Raw genomic sequence first — 19,690 nt, 5'->3', positions numbered from 1 at the left:
GTTTATTAGATCATGAGAGGCATAGATAGAACAGACAGGGAGTATCTGTTTCTCGGGGTTGAAATATCTAGTACCAGAGGTCATGCATTGAAGGTGAGAGGGGGTAGGTTCAAGTGGGATGTGAGGGGCAAGTTTTTTACTCAGAGAGTCGTGCATGCCTGGAATGCACTGCCCGGTATGGTGGCAATGACAAATACATTGGAGGCTTTTAAGAGATGTTTGGATAGGCACAGGGATGCAAGGAAGATGGAGGGATATGGACATGGTGTAGGTGGGAGGGATTAGTGTTTGGGTGTTTTTGATTTTCTTTTTAGCTGGTTCGACACAAAGTTGTGGACCGAATGGCCTGTTCCTGTGCTATACTACTTTACGTTTTATGTTTAATTAGGCTACTCGGCCCATCGGGTCTCATTTATTATCCCTCTCAACCCCATTCTCCTGCCTTCTCCCCATAACCTTTGACGTCTGAGTAACCTAGAACTATTCAAGCTCCACTTTAAATATACTCAATGACTTGAACTTCACGGCAGTCGAGGGCATTGAATTCCACAGACTCACCATCCTCTGTCTTTAAAAAAACTCTTCTTCATCTCTGCTCTAAATGGACATCCCTCTATTCTGAGGCTGTGACCTCTGGTCTGAGACTCACCCACTATAGGAGACACCCACTGGGCCTTTCGATATTTGATAGGTCTCAGTGAGATTCCCCACCCCCACACCCCATTCTTCTAAACTCCAGCAAAGTCAGGTCCAGAATCATTAAATGGCCCTCATATGTTAACTCTTTGTACATCTGTGTAAGATGTAATGATTGAACATCTCACTCCAATCCAGCGGGGGTTACTTTACCTTTCTTTTGCTGTTGGTTCTCAGAATGCAATCCTTCCTACCAAAATGACACTGGAGCGAGAGCAATGGCAGCAAATAGATTAATGAAGTGTCTTGCCTCAGTCCTCAGTGTGAAAGACACCAGCAGCAGGCCAGAAATTCAAGAGTATCAGGGGGCAGCAATGTGTTCAGTTGCTATTGCTAAGGAGAGGGTGCTTGGAAAGCTGAAAGGACTGAAGGTAGATAACTCACCTGGCCCAGAGACCACATAACAGGGTCTGACGGAGGTAGCTAAAGAGTTGTGGAAGCATTGGTAGTGACCTTTCAAGAATTATTAGATTCTGGAATAGTTCCGGAGGAGTAGAAAATTGTGAATGTTTCTCCACTCTTTAAGAAGCAAAAGACAGGAAATTATAGGCCAGTTAGTTTAACTTCAGTGGTTGGCAAGATGTTAGAGTCCCATTATTAAAGATGAGGTCTCAGGGTACTTGGTGGCACGTGATAAAATAGGCTAAAGTCAGCATGGTCTCCTTAAGGGGAAATCTTGCCTGGCAAATCTGTGGGAATTCTTTGAGGAAGCAGCAAGCAGGCTAGACAAAGGAGTGTCAGTGAATGTTGTTTACCTGGAATTTCTGAAGGTTCTCGACAAGATGCCACACTTGAGGATATTGAACAAGATACGAGTCCATGGTATTCCAAGAAAGATACAAATTTTGAGCCGAGTCCTGATGAAGGGTCTTGGTCTGAAATGTCAACTGTTTATTCCTGTCCATAGATGCTGCCTGAGTTGTTAAGTTCCTCCAGCATTTTGTGTGTGTTAGCATGAACAGAAGATTAGCTGACTGCCAGAAGGCAAAGAGTGGGAATAAAGGGGGCTTTTGGCATTGGCTGCCAGTAGCTAGTGGTGTTTGCGGGGTCAGTGTTGGGGCCACTAATTTTCATGTTCTATGTTAAGGATCCGGATGACATAATTGAAGACCTTTTGGCTAAGTCTGTGAATGCTGCAATTACAGGTGGAGGTGCAGGTAGTGTTGAGGAAGCGATGAGTGTACAGAAGGACTTAGACAGATTAGGAGAATGGGCAAGGAAGTGGCAGCTGGAATATGGTGTAGGGAAGTGTATGGTCATGCACTTTCATTGAAGGAATAAAGACTCAGATAACTTTCTAAACGTACTCGCTGGAGTTTAGAAGAATGAGGATGCATATCATTGAAACCTATTGAACATTGAAAGGCCCAGACAGAGTGGACATGGAAAGGATGTTTCCGATGATGGGGGAGTCTAGAATCAAAGGACACAGCCTCAGAATAGGACAACCCTTTAGAATAGAAATGAGGAGGAATTTCTTTAACCAGAGGGTGGTGAATTTGTGGAATTTATTGCCACAGACAGTCATGGAAGCCAAGCCATGGGGTATATTTAAAGTGGAGGTTGATAGCTTCTTGATCAATAAGGGTGTCAAAGGTTACAGGGAAAAGGCAGGAGTATGGGGTTGAGAGGGAAAATAAGTCAGCCACAATGCAGCCGATCTGATGGGCCAAATGGCCTAATTCTGCTTCTACGTCTTTTGGCTGAAAGTTCCATGCTACATCCATTTGACACATTGGTGTCAATTGTAAAAAAGTCAGTTTACGAGGGAAGCCAATGAACAATGCAAAGGCACTGCACACATATTCTAACCTTCTCTTGTCATCATCAATGGTGTGGATATTGCCAGCTGTAAGTACCCTGATTCTGCAGTCGTTCCACTGCTTTTTCATGTTCATGAGGTATGGGATAAGCAGAGTCAGACCTAATGATAAAGATAACAATATTAACAAAAGAACCAATGCCTCAGTGTACACATGAACATTTCCCCAGTACATCCAAGGTCAAATTGCCCAGACTCTCAAGTAGAGAAGGACCTGATATTCTGAGAGTGAAGGTACTATACCACTGAGAGGACCAACTGGAGACCCAGTAGTCAGAGACTGTGTCACATTTCAGTAGAGATGGAAACAACATTTCATTTTGACCATTGTGTGGAAAGTTCTGAAGTGTGAATGGGAATAGCGACAGTGGTGAAGGCATTTTAACATGAATAAACTAAGTGGAATAACTATTAAGTGTTCTTTTTTCCCTTCTCACCTAGATAAAAAAAAAACTCCCCGTCAGTCCCATATAGCAAGACAGTGCAGAATCTGGAATAACATACAAGATACTGGAGGAGATCTGCAAGTCGGGCAGCATCTGTGGAAGTAAGTAGACAGTCGTTGTTTTCATCAAGACCCTTCGCCTGGACTGGTGCCAACAGGTTTAGTGCTGGATTACCTCTGTATCCATCCTCCAAGTTCATCTCCTTTCTTTAAACTCAAACCACACTGGTCTCCACCCGAAAAGTTGACTGTCCATTCCTCTCCAACTGCTGCTGCTTGACGTGTTGAGTTCCTCCAGCACGTTATGTTTTAGTCCCTTAAACGGTGCCTTCCATTTTGGCTTTTTTGTACCAGGAGCTTCAGTCAGCTCCAAACCACAGCACCGTGGCACAGTAGACTAGTGCTTAGTGCAATCAATTTACAGCATCTCTGACTGGGGTTCGATTCCACTGCTGTCTGTAAGGAGTTTGTATATTCTCCCCATGACTGCATGGGCTTCCTGCGGGTTCTCTGGTTTTCTCCCACATTCCAAAGACGTACGGTCAGGGTTAGTGAGTCAAGGGCATACTACATTGGAGCTGAAAGTGTGGCCTCCACCCAGCCCAATCTTTGGACTGCATTGGTCACTGACGCAAAACAATGCATTTCACTGTATGTTTCGATGTACAAGTGACAACCTTCTAAATTCATGCAAAAAAAATTGAATTTAGGAGGGACTTATCAAAAGATATCACGTGTACATTAAATCTTACCTCCGTCATCAAAAAGCCACCAAACGTCAATGATTCCTTTGCCCTGTTTCTTTTGAAATACTGATTCAATCCTTGGTAAAGTTTGAGGGTGACTTTTGAAGTACTGAAGTTCAGTTTCTGTCATGAGAAGGTAAAGGGAGGGATTACATCATACTTCCAATGTCCTGTCAACTCACACTGACATACACAGGCTAAGCTAAAGGCAGTCAAACAAACCCTCGGCTTCCTGCAGTGCGTTCCCTACTTGCTGCCAGTTTGACACTGGGGACACTCGGCATAATCTAACAGATGTGTACAGACAACCTGGAGTTTGATCTAATATAAAAATCTATCCCACAGCAATCCCAATGAGCTGAGAGTGTGAAAGTTAAATACACAAAAACATTTGATTTAAAACACCATTGATCTCTTTTTTTTTCAAATCTGGCTTTGAAAATGATTGAAACAGAATGAAAAATTAAATTGGATGAAATCACCTTAGTGCTGTTTGGGAGAACTGCTATTATCAGAGCCAGTGGAAGTTTCCCCAGGTCAAGTGAAACCTAGACAACACACACAAAATGCTGGAGGAACACAGCAGGCCAGGCAGCATTTATGGAAAAGAGTAAACAGTCGATTTTTCAGACAAGATCAATCATCAGTCCCGATGAAGGGTCTTGGCCTGAATGTCAATTGTTTACCCTTTTCCATGGATGCTGCCCAGCCTGCTGAGTTCCTCCAGCATTGTGTGTGTGTTGCTTTGGATTTCCAGCATCTGCAGATTTTCCTCATGCAAGTGAAACCACGGTTCAATAGAAGTTGATTTACCCCATCAACAAGCCCCAGATGAAATAAAGTCCAAGTTAAATCACCATGAGCTCGCTCATTCCCTGGTCCATTTCTAATCTTGGAACTGTTGAGGAGATGCTGGACTAATAATTATCTTCATAAAGGCATGTACAGGCTCAATGGTGGATTACCTCTATCCTTTCTCCAAACACCAGCCACTACTTACAGTGAGGATTTCCCAGATACAGCTTGTACCACACAATATCTGCACACACAGCACAATATCTGCTGGGTACAGTGCTTAAAGAGAATGAGAAAGGGATGGTGATGATACCCAGCAGAGGAAGCAGGAAGAGACAGTTAAAGCCAACAGTAATCCTTTCCGACTAGAAAGTGAAGTGTTTTCTCATCGCTAATTAGGTTTATAAACTTTTGAAACTACTTATATTTTCTCTTAACTCACATACTTTGAGAGTATTTGAGAATATCAACATGACTTCAGGAAAACATTTTTTGATCTTTGGTACCTGGGCTGAAGAGTGGCTGTGCCTGAGGTCTACTCATAGATTCCGCTTCCTTCTGATTTTCTAAGAATGAAAAACAGAACGATAATGTGTAGCAAAGTTCATGTTAACAGTTTACAACCCACTTGCAAGCATAAAATAAATGGTAAGGTATTGCAATTTCATTCACTGTAATTGAAAGATTAGTGTTGGAATTGCAATTGTGGACTTAAAGTGTGTCCTCTTTAATTAATAGTATTCCTCCTTTCACCCCAACCCCATCTTCCAGAGCGGCAGACTGGGAGTATGAGAATGAAAAAAAACACAGCATCTATGGAAAGAGAAAAAAAATTCAGATCTACCATGAAATTCCCTTTACCACACAGGGAGATCTGAAACCCAATTCTCACATGTGGTATAGAGGAATTAGAGGTTCTTTTAATAAACCCAAGTTTAATTTTATTAACAACTTCTTAAAAGACACAAATGTCTCCAAAGACAAAGAACTTAAGGTTGCTTCACAAACATGAGAAAATCTGCAGATGCTGGAAATCCAAAGCAATGCACACAAAATGCTGGAGGAACTCAGCAGGCCAGGCAGCATCTACGAGAAAAAGTAAACAGTCAACACTTCTGGGTCAAGCCCCTTCGTCAGGACTGGAAAGGAGCATTTCCCCCTCCTCTCCAGTCCTGGTGAAGGGTCTCAGACTGAAGTGTCGACTGCTTGCTCTTTCCATTAATGCTGCCTGGCCTGCTGAGTTCCTCTGGCATTGTATGTGTGTTGCTAAGGTTACTTCATTTCAAATCCATTGATACTTTAAGAAGCTTCCAGTTTTAAACTGAATTTACTCATCACGTCACTGATAATGTTTTATAGGGGGTTCCAACTATTGCTTATATCCGACATAGAGATAAACTTAGTAAAGGAGCAGAGTCCATTTCCATCAATACATCTCTCAACAGAGAACACTTCACCTCCACACCCCCACAAATATCACACTCCAGCCCAAGAATGAGAGGAATAAGTGCACCCCCCACAAATATCCCTATATAATGAGGGATGCTAGTCATCACCCATAAATACCCCCATACAATGAGAGCCATCAATACTCCTCGGCAAGTACCTCCCTACAATGACACACACGCCTCAGGCACGAATACCCTGGCACAACAGTCACAGATCCTGTTACATCCTGCAATTACCTCTGCCTGCATTTTGTCGCTCTTTCTTACTCATCTGGTTTTCTATTCTCCTAGATTTTCAGTATGACCTTTAGCCCTTGGGTGCCTGTTGGTCTGGCTCCCAAGAACCACCACCTTCAAAGGTATAATTTAATGTCAGAGAAATGTATACAATATACATCCTGAAATGTTTTATCTTCGCAACCATCCACGAGAAACAGAGGAGTGCCCCAAAGAATGAATGACAGTTAAATATTAGAACCCAAAGCGCCCCCTCCCCAGCTCCCCCTCCCTCCCACGTGTGAACGACAGCGAGCAACAATCCCCCGCCACCCACCGGCAAAAATAAAGTGCACCTGCTACCAGCACTCAAGTGTGAGCAAAGCAATAGCAAAGACACAGACTTGCAGTTACCCCAAAGACTACATTGTTCACCCAAGGCATCCAGTATTCTGTTGTTACCTTGCTCCAGAGACTGAGAGATATCCAGTCCTCCTGGAAGCCTAAAAATCACTACTCCATACTGAAAGTCAAAGGCGTCACTGAGGAAGAGAATAATGTCACTTAAAACTACAAGCAGTACCACGTGGTAAATAAAAGCACTTTCTTTATTTCAATGAAATAATGTTATCATAAAATTTATTCACAGGAGCAACACAAGATTCTTTCGAACTGAGGCATTGATTTTAATCACCTTCAGGCCAAGGGCTGCTCACAACATCAATGACAGAAGTTCTGAGAAGATGGAAGTGACTCAAAACTTGTGAATAGTTAAATCTGAAAATAGTGTCTAGTTGTAAATTATTCTTTTTTTAAAAAGTGAGAAGGCAGTGTAGTGCATTAAATGCATGTGTGCAGTGTGGGCAGTTGGCTGATAAACCGGGTGCAGATCTCCATCTCCTTGTGTTTATAAAATCCGCATGACTCAGAATTCAAAGCAGGAATTGGTGAGCATTTACTCTCTGTGGCTCATGAACCCGCTCTCCAGGAAGGCCTGTTTGCCAACATTGATTGGTTTCTCACTGTACACAAGTCATTCTCATTTGCTCCTCTTGCATTTTCCCATCATTGTGATCCATCGGTTTCACTGACTGACTCGCATTCAGTCATCAGACTCACCGAACGGGCAGCTGTTTGATATTCTGTTAGGGTCTCTCTGTCGGGAAGGGTTACAGGAGACAAATATTTGAGATTAATCTCAGCGACTGACAGTACTCACTGGATAATGTTGATGTAACAGTCCACTTCTTTAATGCTGGTCAAGGTCCAATTTGTCTTGAAGCCTAGGACCAGAGTATTAGGTCTCATCCTGCCAAGGCCCACGGCCTGTGGAACAGAGAATAGATCCAGCTCCAATGATACAATCATAGGTCATTTTGTCCCTGTCTTCCACTCCCCATAATCTTTGCAACTGCCAACTGTAGAAGACGCAATCATCATGGGCGCTCCAACCTTCTACAGATAAATGATTCCACACAGTCCAGTGCTAAGCCAGAAAGCATGTTTGGTCCATTCCTGATACAGCAAAACTATGGAAGGACTTTAGTGATTAGCATCTGTACTTTTGTATCAGGAAACCATACAGATTTCCAGTGACTGCTATTGGAAAGTGTCCCTGGGACATACGAGAGTGCTGAAAGACAGAAGCAGGCTTACTGTAACATCTTTTACTGTTGTACATCTTATCAGTGCCTATTCTCAGGGCACATACAAAGCTGAAGTGCCCAAGTTCAGTAAGCACTCGGGAAACCTACTCTTCAAAGTAGGAAATCTATAGTGAGGAGCGGAGAGTGGAGAATTTGAGATGGTATTGTGTGTTAAGCTAGGTGTTGAGTTAGTGTACAAAGGTATGCAATATGGCTCAGGGTGGGAATAGAAAGGTTTAAGCAGGATGTAAGAGTCATAATAAGGAGCTAAAGCATCTGAGGATATTAACATGGAAAAGTGGAAGTGCAAAAATCAAAAATACTTTAAATACAAGTAATCGGAAATAAAAAAGAAAATGCTTGAAATATTTAAAAGGGCAGGCAGATGCAAAATTGGAGTTTCAGATCAAAGACCCCTTGTCAGATACTTCTTGAGCTTTTGGAAGTCCCCAGCATTTTCTGCTTTTATTTTTGAAGAGTTGGAGAGTTTGGTTACCTGGAGCAGACACAGTGCACCCTGCCGAAGGTCTCCAGCATACACTGCAGAATAAAATCCCTTCTTCTTGTATTGTGCCAACCACCTCTGGTATTTCACCTGATTCCCAGGTATTTCCTTCAGTGCCTGCCTCTGGGATTCCTACTGGGTGAAAGAACTGTATCAAATCCTTGCTTCAGCACGCCATAGTTTTTCAATATATATGGTACTAAATGGGTGTTGTGGTAAATGAGGGGTAGGAAAGTTTACACATACCATATGAACATGTCCACAGATCATGAGGCCAACATTTCGTGTGAAAGCATGTGTGATGTCCACCAGGGCTGGGCGTGATGATGGTGGTCCAGTCAGGACAAGACACTGTGGCCTGGGTTGGCAAAAGGCATGGAGATGTCCATCTCAGAGCAATTCACTTAACTTTAGATTCTACGTCTACTGTACTCTGAAACCAGGTGGGGGCAGAAAACAGCATCCAAGAAGCACTCCTGCATCACAGACTCATCAACTTCTTTTTTAACCTCACTGTACCTTATCTACTCAAAGTCAACGTCTTCTAGTTTGTTGAGCACAGTCAGAACTTTATGAGCTTCAATTAGACACCCCTCTCAAACTTCCAAGTTTCACAATCCCAGGAATCAGTCTGCAGTGTCCTTGCTGATTCCCATCTCTAGTAAATATATTCTTTCTTAGCAAAGAAAACCAAAATTCTCCACAATACAGCACTTCAAGAGTGGAAAGCATTGTTTTTAAAAAGAAAGGGGATTTTGTTTTTAAATCCTCAGCAGGTCAGACAGCATCTATGGGGAGAGAAGCAGAGAGGAAATCCTGCAGAGAGGTGAATGGCCTCCGTGACTCACCAGCCTGCACCTTATCAACATGGAGCAATGGATTTTGTGGGTGAAAAGAATCGAATTCAAATTGATAAGGATTAATTCAATAAAAAGAGGTATTTTGCATAAAAGTAAAATATGTTGGTTACATGGTCATTTCATATGCAGACAATTATTTTAGTAATTGCATTATTAGGCATTACGAAAGATGTCAATGAACAGAGACCCAAAGGTTCAAGTATATCCCATGAACGTAAAGGGAAGGTAGATGAAGCCACAGAATGTGAATAAGTTTGCTTCTGTGAACAGGAGAATGGAATGTTAAAGTGAAGTTGCAGCAATTAGTCTGCAATTTCAAGCCCCGTTTTAGAAACGAGCTCCAATCCAGTGAGTGTCCAGTGGAGATTCACCAGAATAATGTCTGCGTTGGAAACTGCATTTGAAAAGAGAAACTTGAGCTGCAGATGCCATTCCCACTGGACCAAAAAAAGAAAAATATGTGATAGACTTTTTGATGAAGAGTAAGCACAACTTTCTCTGGGTGGGCAGTCAGTGGTAGGGGTTCACTGCGAGAAGGAGAAATGGCCTCTGGCAAATACAGGGCACTGGAGGAAGGAAAGTGCTTCCATGTGGTGAATGAGGCCAAGACCAAAGGAAAGCTGGAAAGAACCGGAAGAAAAAAGGTACAAAATCTGCAGGAAGAAAGCAGAGCTCAGTAAAAGTTGACAGACAACATGGCTGTAAGATCTTGCAGTTCTGCTTAACATTATATCCAATGATGCTATTCTATTTTAAACAGCATGAAAATCGGCCCTTCAGCCCACTGAGTCTGTGCTGAGCATCACGAGCCCATGTACATTGGTCTTACACAAACCCCATAACACCTTACAGATACTACCACTCACATACTCACCAGCGGTAAGTTACAGCATCAAATTAACTGACCCAGCACCATATCTTTGGGATATGAGAGGAAACGAGCACCACAGGAAAACCCACATTACAGGTAAAAATGACTAAACTCACACAGGCATCACTTGAGGTCCCGATGAACCTGGGTCAATGGAGATGTGAGGCAGCGGCTCCACTGGCTGTACAACATAAAGTTGTGTGATTTCAGGGATGAACTAAAACCAACTTTAAAGCAGAGTGGAAGCAGGAGGGGCCAAGTTCACCAGCCCTGGTAATTCTGCACTTTGATTAACACAGTAACAAGATATACCTGAGAGATGTGAGCAAGCTCATTCCTTCAGATGCTCCCTTAATAGATGTGTTTACCTGAAGTTCTTTATGTGGTCTTCGACTCCATACAGGGACAGGGAGTGCTGCAAGGCCTTCAGGTAAGTCATGGCCTGTGTGGATGAGCCCCAGTTCACATCTGTGTAGATCAGAGAGTCAGAATGAGCTCCTCCTTCTCAGAGTGTCAGAACTGAACAAAATTCAAATCTTCAGGGAAACTGACTGCGGAAACGCTCATTCCAACATTTCAACCCACCTCCTGCTGACCCACAACCAGTTAGAGCTCTCATATCAGAAGTGGGGTGTTGTCATGGTCCACTCCGTGAAGTCCGTATTTCGGTTCACGATCCAGTCCATTACTCCTTGTTCCAGGTTTTCTGGTTTTTCCTTTTTCTGTTGGGTGCTCTAATTGAGGCAGCTGATTCTCATTTTGGGCTGGCTACATAGATAGCTCCTTGGTTCAGGTTCAGGTTCAGTTGCTGATAAATGTCATGAGGTGTCTTGCTGGATTGGAATGGGGTGCTGATTTTGCATCACTGAAGTATATTTATGTAGCATTAATAAGATCAAGATTAGACTATGGAAGTATTGTATACAGGTCAGCAGCAAAATCTGTGCTGGCAGAACTGGATATCGTGCAAACTCGGGTTCTAAGGGTGTGCTTGGGAGCGGTTAGAACTTCCCCAGTGTGTGCACTCCAAGTTGAAGCAAATGAAATGCCATTGGGGCTGCGGCGTAAACAGCTGGAGGCCAATTACTGGATTAATTCAAGGGGGCATGATGATAGCCATCCTACAAAAAGGGTGTTGCAGACATGCTGGGAGAAGGAGAGGACACAAAAAGAAGTTTTGGCTGGACAGGAGAGCAAACAGCAAAAGATATGGGTGTATACGATGAAGAGTTTTGTCCAAGTGTGGTGTGGCCTGTCAGACCTTTCTGGGTATTAGAAAATACCTCCATAGATTTGGAATTGCTTAAGATTAAGCACAGTAATAAGATGGCTGATATACTCAGTGAATATCATAGTTATAGGGAATGTAAGTATAAAGGCATACAGATTTTTACGGATGGATCAAGCAGCTGCAACAGGGTCTGCAATTGTTGTACCAAGTTATCGAGTGGAAATTAGCAAGAGAACACCTGATTGCTTGAGTGTATATGCAGTTGAAATGTTTGCCATATTGTTAGCACTAGAATAGAGTGAGCAGGTTGATTCTAATAATATTGTGATATGTAGCGATTCTGTATCGGCCTTTGCAAGCATTAAGGCAGGTACAGCTAGAGGTCACCAGGATCTGCTTTATGAAATCCTGTTTGCAAATTCAAGACTGGCTAGACAAGGCAAAAATATCGTATTCATTTGGGTTCCAGCACATTTGGGTATTATGGGAATTGGGACAGCAGATAGGCTGGCAAAAGCAGCAGTCAAAAAAGGATCTATAGAAGTCAATATTAAACTATCAAAATCAGAGGAGAAGAGCACAGTGTGGAGAAGGATAAATCAACAGTGGCAGCAGCATCAGGATAGAGCAATAAAAGGAAGACATTTACATTCATAGAAACATAGAAACCTAGAAAATAGGTGCAGGATCAGGCCATTCGGCCCTTTGAGCCTGCACCACCATTCAGTATGATCATGGCTGATCATCCAACTGAGAACCCTGTACCTGCCTTCTCTCCATACCCCCAATCCCTTTAGCCACAAGGGCTATATCTAACTCCCTCTTAAATATAGCCAATGAACTGGCCTCAACTGTTTCCTGTGGCAGAGAATTCCACAGATTCGCCACTCTCTGTGTGAAGAAGTTTTTCCTAATCTCGGTCCTAAAAGGCTTCCCCTTTATCCTCAAACTGTGACCCCTCGTTCTGGACTTCCCCAATATTGGGAACAATCTTCCTGCATCTAGCCTGTCCAATCCCTTTAGGATTTTATACATTTCAATAAGATCCCCCCTCAATCTTCTAAATTCCAACAAGTAAAAGCCTAGTTGATCCAGTCTTTCATCATATGAAAGTCTGCCATCCCAGGAATCAATCTGGTGAACCTTCTTTGTACTCCCTCTATGGCAAGAATGTCTTTCCTCAGATTAGGGGACCAAAACTGCACACAATACTCCAGGTGTGGTCTCACCAAGGCCTTGTACAACTGCAGTAGTACCTCCCTGCTCCTGTACTCGAATCCTCTTGCTATAAATGCCAGCATACCATTCGCCTTTTTCACTGCCTGCTGTACCTGCATGCCCACTTTCAATGACTGGTGTATAATGACACCCAGGTCTCGTTGCACCTCCCCTTTTCCTAATCCGTAACCATTCAGATAATCTGTTTTCCTGTTTTTGCCACCAAAGTGGATAACCTTACATTTATCCACATTAAATTGCATCTGCCATGAATTTGCCCACTCACCTAACCCATCCAAGTCACCCTGCATCCTCTTAGCATCCTCCTCACAGCTAACACTGCCGCCCAGCTTCGTGTCATCCGCAAACTTGGAGATGCTGCATTTAATTCCCTCATCTAAGTCATTAATATATATTGTGAACAACTGCGGTCCCAGCACTGAGCCTTGCGGTACCCCACTAGTCACTGCCTGCCATTCTGAAAAGGTCCCATTTATTCCCACTCTTTGCTTCCTGTCTGCAAACCAGTTCTCTATCCACATCAATACCTTACCCCCAATACCGTGTGCTTTAAGTTTGCACAATTCAGAACAGAGTAGATATGGGAAGAAGTAGGGGAGTAAAGCAGAAGGATCAAGTAATTATAAGTAGACTGAGAATTGGGCACAGCAACCTTAGTGGCACTCTGGCCATCATAAATAAGCATCCAACAGGTTTTTGCTATCTATGTCAGGAGACCGAAACAGTAGAGCATATCCTTATTTCATGCCGGCAATTTGCACAGGAAAGACAACAAATGTTACAATTACGCAAAATAGGACTGGTAGAGAACAGAGTTAAAGGTTTATTGGAATGTGGGGAGAGTGATCAGGGGAGGAAATGGTTGTTTAGTTTTTTTAAGGGCGACAGGACTGGAAAGACGGCTTTAAAGTGAAGGGGCAATGAAGGACAATAAATCCTGAAGATGGCAGTAATGCAACAGTGTGGATGCCAACTGCCATAAAAACTCAAAAAAGAAGAAGAAGAAGCTTCAGTTGCTGGATTGTTCCTGTCCAAACCCTCTGTCTGAATCTCTTCCCTGCCCCTTCCTCCTGAAGTCTTGCCCTGCAACCAGTGTCTGAAGCCTTGCCTTGCCATCGCCTTGCCTGCAACCTTCCTCTGCACCGCTGTCAAGTTCAACTGCTGGAGCATGATAAGGAAGTGTCTATCATTGTTTTGAACTGTCTATGTGTCCATGCCTTCACTAGGTTGGTCTGGCTGTTTGCCGCTACCTAGTGTTGGGATCCGTCTCTGTGTCCATGCCTTCGCTAGGTAGGTCTGGCCATTTGCCATTACCTTGAGTGGAGAACTGTTGCAGTGTTCTGTGTATGAGTCCCTGCCCTATGTCCTGCTCCCTAGGAGGGGTCCTGACTCTGTGTAGAGCCATGGCCCCAAGTCCTGTTCCCAAGGAGGAGTCCTGTCTCTCCCAAGACCAAGGCTCCATGTCCCTGTCGCTCCCAAGACCAAGGCTCTGAGGTTCCTGTCTCCCAAGATCATGTCATGTCTTCACCTAGTTCCAGAGCCTGAGTCCAAACCCAAGCCTCGTCATGTCCCCGCCTCGAGAGGAACCCAAGCCTCGTCATGTCCCCGCCTCAAGGGGAACCCAAGCCTTGTCATGTCCCCGCCTCGAGAGGAACCCAAGCCTCGTCATGTCTTGTAGCTACGTCATGTCCTCGCCTAGATCCAGGGTCCGAGCCCAAGTCAAGATCCAGGTTTCGGGTCCTTGTCTCTGGCTCAGAGTCCTTGTCCAGGTTCCAAGTTCCTAGTTCCAAGTCCTGGTCCTGCTTGCCTAGCCAATGTCCTAGCCCAAGTATGTGTTCTTGACCCAGCTCCTAGTCTGCATCCAGTCACGTCCCTGACTCTATTCTCTAGTCCTGTCCTGTTCTTAGTACTTCAGTGTCTGTGTCTTGCAGTTAGGTCCGTTCCCGCCAATGTCCCCTTATGACAGAACAGTCCAGCCAGACATGGACCCAGCGACATTTAACTCTCGCTATCCTGGGTTCTCTCCAGTTGAATGCCCCCCCCCCCAACCCACCCGTGTTGTCCATAGTCCGGGAAGCCTTTTGGTTTGCCAGGAGGCTCCCATAGAGGGGGGTTACTGTCATGGTTCTGTCCATGAAGTCCGGATTCCAGTTCACGGTCCAGTCCATTGTTCCTTATTCCAGGTTTTCTGGTTTTCCCTTTTTCTGTTGGGTGCTCTAATTGAGGCAGCTAATTCACATTTTGGGCTGGCTACATAAATAGCTCCTTGGTTCAGCTTCAGTTGCTGGATTGTTCCTGTCCAAACCCTCTGTCTGAATCCCTTCTCTGCCCCTTCCTCCTGAAGTCTTGCCCTGCAATCAGTGCCTGGAGCCTTGCCTTGCCTGGAGCCTCGCCTGCAAACTTCGTCTGCACCACTGTCAAGTTCAACCACCAGAGCAAGATAAGGAAGTATCTATTGTTGTTTTGAACTGTCTCTGTGTCCACACCTTCACTAGGTAGGTCTGGATATTTGCCGCTACCTAGTGTTGGGCACCATCTCTGTGTCCATGCCTTCGCTAGGTAGGTCCGGCCGTTTGCCACACCCTTGTGTTGAGAATCGTCTGTGTCCATGCCTTCACTAGGTAGGTCCAGCTGTTTGCCACTGCCTTGAGTGGAGAACTGTCTGAGTGTTCTGTGTAGAACCCTGGCCCCAAGTCCTGTTCCCAAGGAGGGGTCCTGGCTATGTGTTCCATGTCCCTGTGTTCCTGTATCTCCCAAGACCAAGGCTCTCTGTTCTGTGTTCCTGTCATCCTCGTCTAAGGCTCCTAGCATCCAGACCTCATCCAAGGTTCCGCAGTTCCTGTCTCCCAAGACCACGTCACATCTTCGCCTAGTTCCAGAGTCCGAGCCCGAGTCAAGACCCAGGTTCTGGCTCCTTGTCCAGTCTCTGGCTCGGAGTCCGAATGCAGTCCTCACCTTGAGGAACGCAGTCCTCACCTGGAGGAACCCAAGCCACATCCAGTCTGGTAGCCACATCATGTCCTCGCCTAGATCCAGGGTCCGAGCCCTAGTCAAGACCCAGGTTTCGGGTCCTTGTCCAGTCTCTGGCTCCGAGTCCTTGTCCAAGTTCCCAGTTCCTAGTTCCTACACCTGGTCCTGCTTGCCTAGCCAATGTCCTAGCCCAAGTATGTGTTCTTGACCCAGCTCCTAGTCTGCATCCAGTCACATCCCTAACTCTAGTGTCTAGTGCTGTCCTGTTCCTGGTACTTCAGTGTCTGTGTCTTGCATTTGGGCCCATTCCCACCAATGCCCCCTTATGACAGGTGTGTAGGATGTACTCAACTGACAGCAAGAAAACGTAGCTGGACTGACAGAGTACAGGTCATAGAGAGAGATCATCTGGAGACACGCAGTCAGCACCAACCATTTATACAAATCCCACTTTTGTTTTATATTCTCCAGACAGTCCCATCTAGACCGTCCAGATTCTTCCACCTCTCCCCCAACCCCCACCCCCACACAACAAGAGCAATTTACAGTAGCCAACTAAACTACCAACCTACATGTCTTTGGGATCTGGGAGGAAAACCAAGAACCCGGGGTAAATTCAGCAGCAACGGGGAGAGCGTACTGGAGGATAGGACTGAACCAGGGACGCTGGCATTGCAAGACAGCAGCTCTAATAGCTGTGCCAATACAGTGCAGCATGTCTATGAAATTAGTGTGTGAGGGTACATGCACCTGACTGAGAACGTGTGGAGTCAATATGTTTTAACAAGACGTCCAGACGACAGCTGTGGCAGGGCTTACATACCACAGAGGGTTACAAAACTGCATCAGGCAGTATCACCCACAACAGCACGTCCCTTCCTGAGGAGCTTAACACATTCTATGCACGTTTGAAGACAGGGGGACGGGTATGTCACTACCCACCTGGGCAATCCCAGGTGCACCAGAATCTACAGTTATTGTTGTGGACGTGAGATCAGTCTTTTGGAGTGTGAACCTTTGGAAAGCATTGGACCCAGATGGTGTCCCTGGTCATGTGCCGATCAGCTGCTGGGGCTATTTGCAGACATTTTTGATCAGCAAGGGCACCAAACTTGTTTGGTGAGGGTGTCAAAGTTTATGGGAGAAGGTATAAGAACTGGATTGAGAGGGAAAATTAAAAAGTTATGATGGAATGGTGGAACAGACTCAATGGGCTGACTGGTCTAATTCTGCTCCTACGAGGTGATTGATAAGTTCGTGGCCAAAGGTAGGAGGAGTCAATTTTAGAAAACCTAGCACATTTGTTTTTCCTACATGTACACACTCAGTCCAACAGCCGTGGAGCATAAAGATCCCTTCTTTGTAGAAGTCGGCGTCTTGGACCCCCAGGAGTGCTCCACAGCAGGGGTGATTGATAAGTTTATGGCCTAAGGTAGAAGGAAATGAGTCATTAACTTCAAACTTTCTGCATTTTCACTCAGAGTTGAACTGCATGAGCATGTAACAAGAGCTATATACCTCAAATCCTTCTGCCTTCGGCCACGAACTTATCAATCACCCCTGCTGTGGATCACTTCTACAAAGGAGGGATCCGTAAGCTCCACGACCGCTGGACTGAGTGTGTACATGTAGGAGGGGACTATGTTGAAAAATAGATGTGCTAGGTTTCCTAAAATTGACTCCTTCTACCTTTGGCCACAAACTTATCCATCACCCCTCGTATATCTTATGCCCTATTTTTAACATCTACCTGCTTCAGGCTGTGGTTTCTTCCATCCCACCCCCCCATCAGCTCCAGCTTTCCAAACAATCTCAACCCCTGCTACTTGTCTACCACTGAAACAGAACTATGGCAGGCGCTATCTTCCTGGCCTTACTCATCTCTGGAGCATTTGGACAGTAAAGACACTTACATCATACAGCAGTATTGTTTATTGACTATAGTTCTGCCTTCAATGTTACTATTCCAAGCAAACTCATCACCAATTCCAGACCCCGGGAGTTAATGCCTCGCTCCACAACTGGATCCTTGAGCATCTGACCCACAGCCTGCACTCAATAAGAATAGACAGCAACACCTCCACCATGGTGCGCCACAGGGTTGTGCCCTCAGCCCCCTACTCATGACCGCATGGCCAGATTCTGCTCTAATTCCACCTAAAAGTTTGCAGATGATACCAGTGTAGAGGACTGTATCTCAAATAACGATGAGCCAGAGTGCAGGAAGGAGAGAGAGAGCTTAATGTCATTGAAAGAGCTGGTCATCAACTTCAGAAAGGTGAAGGGTGGCGGGCGTGCTCCTGTCTACATCAAAGGTGTTGAGGTTGAGAGTCTCAAGTTCCTAGGAGTGAACGTCATCTACAGCCTTTCCCAGTCCAACTAGTCAGAGCCAAGAAAGCCCACAAACCCTCAGCTTCCTCAGAAAACTAAAGACATTGGGCATTTCCCCGTCCACTCGTACTGATTTTAATCGATGCATCACGGCTCGGTATAACAACCGCTCTGCACGGGACCACAAGAAACTGCAGAGAGTTGTGGGATCAGCTCAGCACATCACAGGGACCAACCTCCCCTCCCTGGACTCTGATTACGCTAGCTGCTTTACTGAAAGACCCCACCCACCCCAGACATTCTCTCTTCTGCCCTCTCCCATCGGGCAGGAGATACGAAAAGCCTGAAAGCCTATACCAGCAGGCTCAAGAATAGCTTCTATCACACCTGAGTGAACCTCCTGTACAATAAGAGGGACTCTGAGCCTCAATCTACCTCGTTATGATCCTGCACTTTCTCATTTACCTGCACTGCACTTTTGCAGTGGCTTTGACACATTATTCTATATTGTTATTGTTTTACATTATTCTAGCTCAAAGCACCGTGTAATGATTTGATTTGTATAGACAGTATGCAAGGCAAATGTTCCACTGTATCTTGGTATATGTGACAATAATAAACTAACAGAAAGCTAATCAAAATTAATGCACACTCTCTTGGAGAACTTGAGTAGTGTCACATCTCCGGCTCCTTCTCACTGCTTTCAGAATTATTCCAAAGGGTAGCATGCTAAATGAACAACATTTTTAAAAAATGCAGTGACCAGGTTTATTGAGAACAGGTTTGTCTGCTGATGTTTGCCCGTACATCAATTTTCAATGACTGCTCTGAAATCTTGCTACTTGTAATTCCTCCCAGCTCTGGTATTCTTCTCACGGTCCCAAGCCTCCTTTACCTGAAATATTTTTCTCACCTACTCTGCACTCTGAATCCATATTGTAACAGTATACATTCAGACAGATCACATGGGAAATGTTATCACAGCTAAGAATCCAGTGAACTGGCTCATTTAAATGACAGGGCAATATATATTTGGGATAAGTTTGCAGTCCAGAAGGGACCCAGAGTGTGACAACCCCTTCAGTGGGAGAGTTAGGACACTGGTGGGAATGCAGTAAGATGTGGAGAGGTGACTCAACTGACCCCCGTTATTCTGTTGATCTGATACCAGTCTCAGGGTTGCCATAATGCAACTGAGGAAAAAGTTCATTCAACAGTGACAGACAGATTGTTAAGCCTTATGCACACAATGCATCAGCTATAGATAGTTCATTAGATTAATCAAACATGGATTCTAAACATCTGAGAAATAGGAAAACACAGGGAATGAGACAATCACCGTAAAATAATTTACTGAGACCGTTCCACACTATAGCCAAGTTATTCAACTCATCGGGCTCTCCTCTTTAACCAGGAGGATGCTATTTATGATTCTATTTAGGTGGTATTTCTGCGGCTCTCCTTTGAGCAAATGGAGAGCTTTAGAAATACCGGACATACTATGCCTCTGGTGTACCTTGCCTTGCAGCCTCTTACCTGGCTTCTTGTAGGTAACGTAAATGTAAAGGCTCAGGATGAGGGCACAGGTGAGCAGTGCAGCCTGCCAGTTAATGAGGAACATCACTCCACAGCACAGCCCTGCTCCAAAGAGGGATACCCACGGATTGTAATATTTAAACGCAGGGCGCCAGCCTGTACAATAGAGCGAAGAGACAAAATAACCACCTAATTATAGTGAACAGCTTTGGTAAAGTTCCATAGGTCTGGGCACCAGTTTCTTTAATGGAGCATGTACTAATGTGTAGAACATAGAACACAGAACAGTACAGCACAGTACAGGCCCTCTGGCCCACAATGTTGTGCTGACCC

The 19,690-nt window shown here is 44.7% G+C and overlaps 1 protein-coding gene across 1 annotated transcript in view; it reads right to left on the bottom strand.

The window, feature by feature from the left end:
- The window catches only part of LOC134337186 (solute carrier family 12 member 2-like), an 80,730-nt gene that overhangs the window by 11,030 nt on the left and 50,010 nt on the right, over nt 1-19,690 (bottom strand). Inside the window, exons 14-22 of the mRNA XM_063032016.1 lie at nt 19,358-19,513; nt 10,419-10,518; nt 8,566-8,677; nt 8,311-8,451; nt 7,388-7,494; nt 6,631-6,710; nt 5,011-5,070; nt 3,716-3,832; nt 2,509-2,620 (exon numbers count right to left, since the gene is read on the bottom strand). Of these exons, the coding sequence (XP_062888086.1) occupies nt 2,509-2,620; nt 3,716-3,832; nt 5,011-5,070; nt 6,631-6,710; nt 7,388-7,494; nt 8,311-8,451; nt 8,566-8,677; nt 10,419-10,518; nt 19,358-19,513 (985 nt within the window). The remainder of the gene's footprint in view (nt 1-2,508; nt 2,621-3,715; nt 3,833-5,010; nt 5,071-6,630; nt 6,711-7,387; nt 7,495-8,310; nt 8,452-8,565; nt 8,678-10,418; nt 10,519-19,357; nt 19,514-19,690) is intronic.

This window comes from Mobula hypostoma, chromosome 24 (assembly GCF_963921235.1).
Source record: "Mobula hypostoma chromosome 24, sMobHyp1.1, whole genome shotgun sequence".
Classification (NCBI taxonomy): Eukaryota; Metazoa; Chordata; class Chondrichthyes; order Myliobatiformes; family Myliobatidae; genus Mobula; species Mobula hypostoma.
Note: the sequence above shows the minus strand (reverse complement) of the source record. Positions and strands in the feature narration are given on the sequence as shown.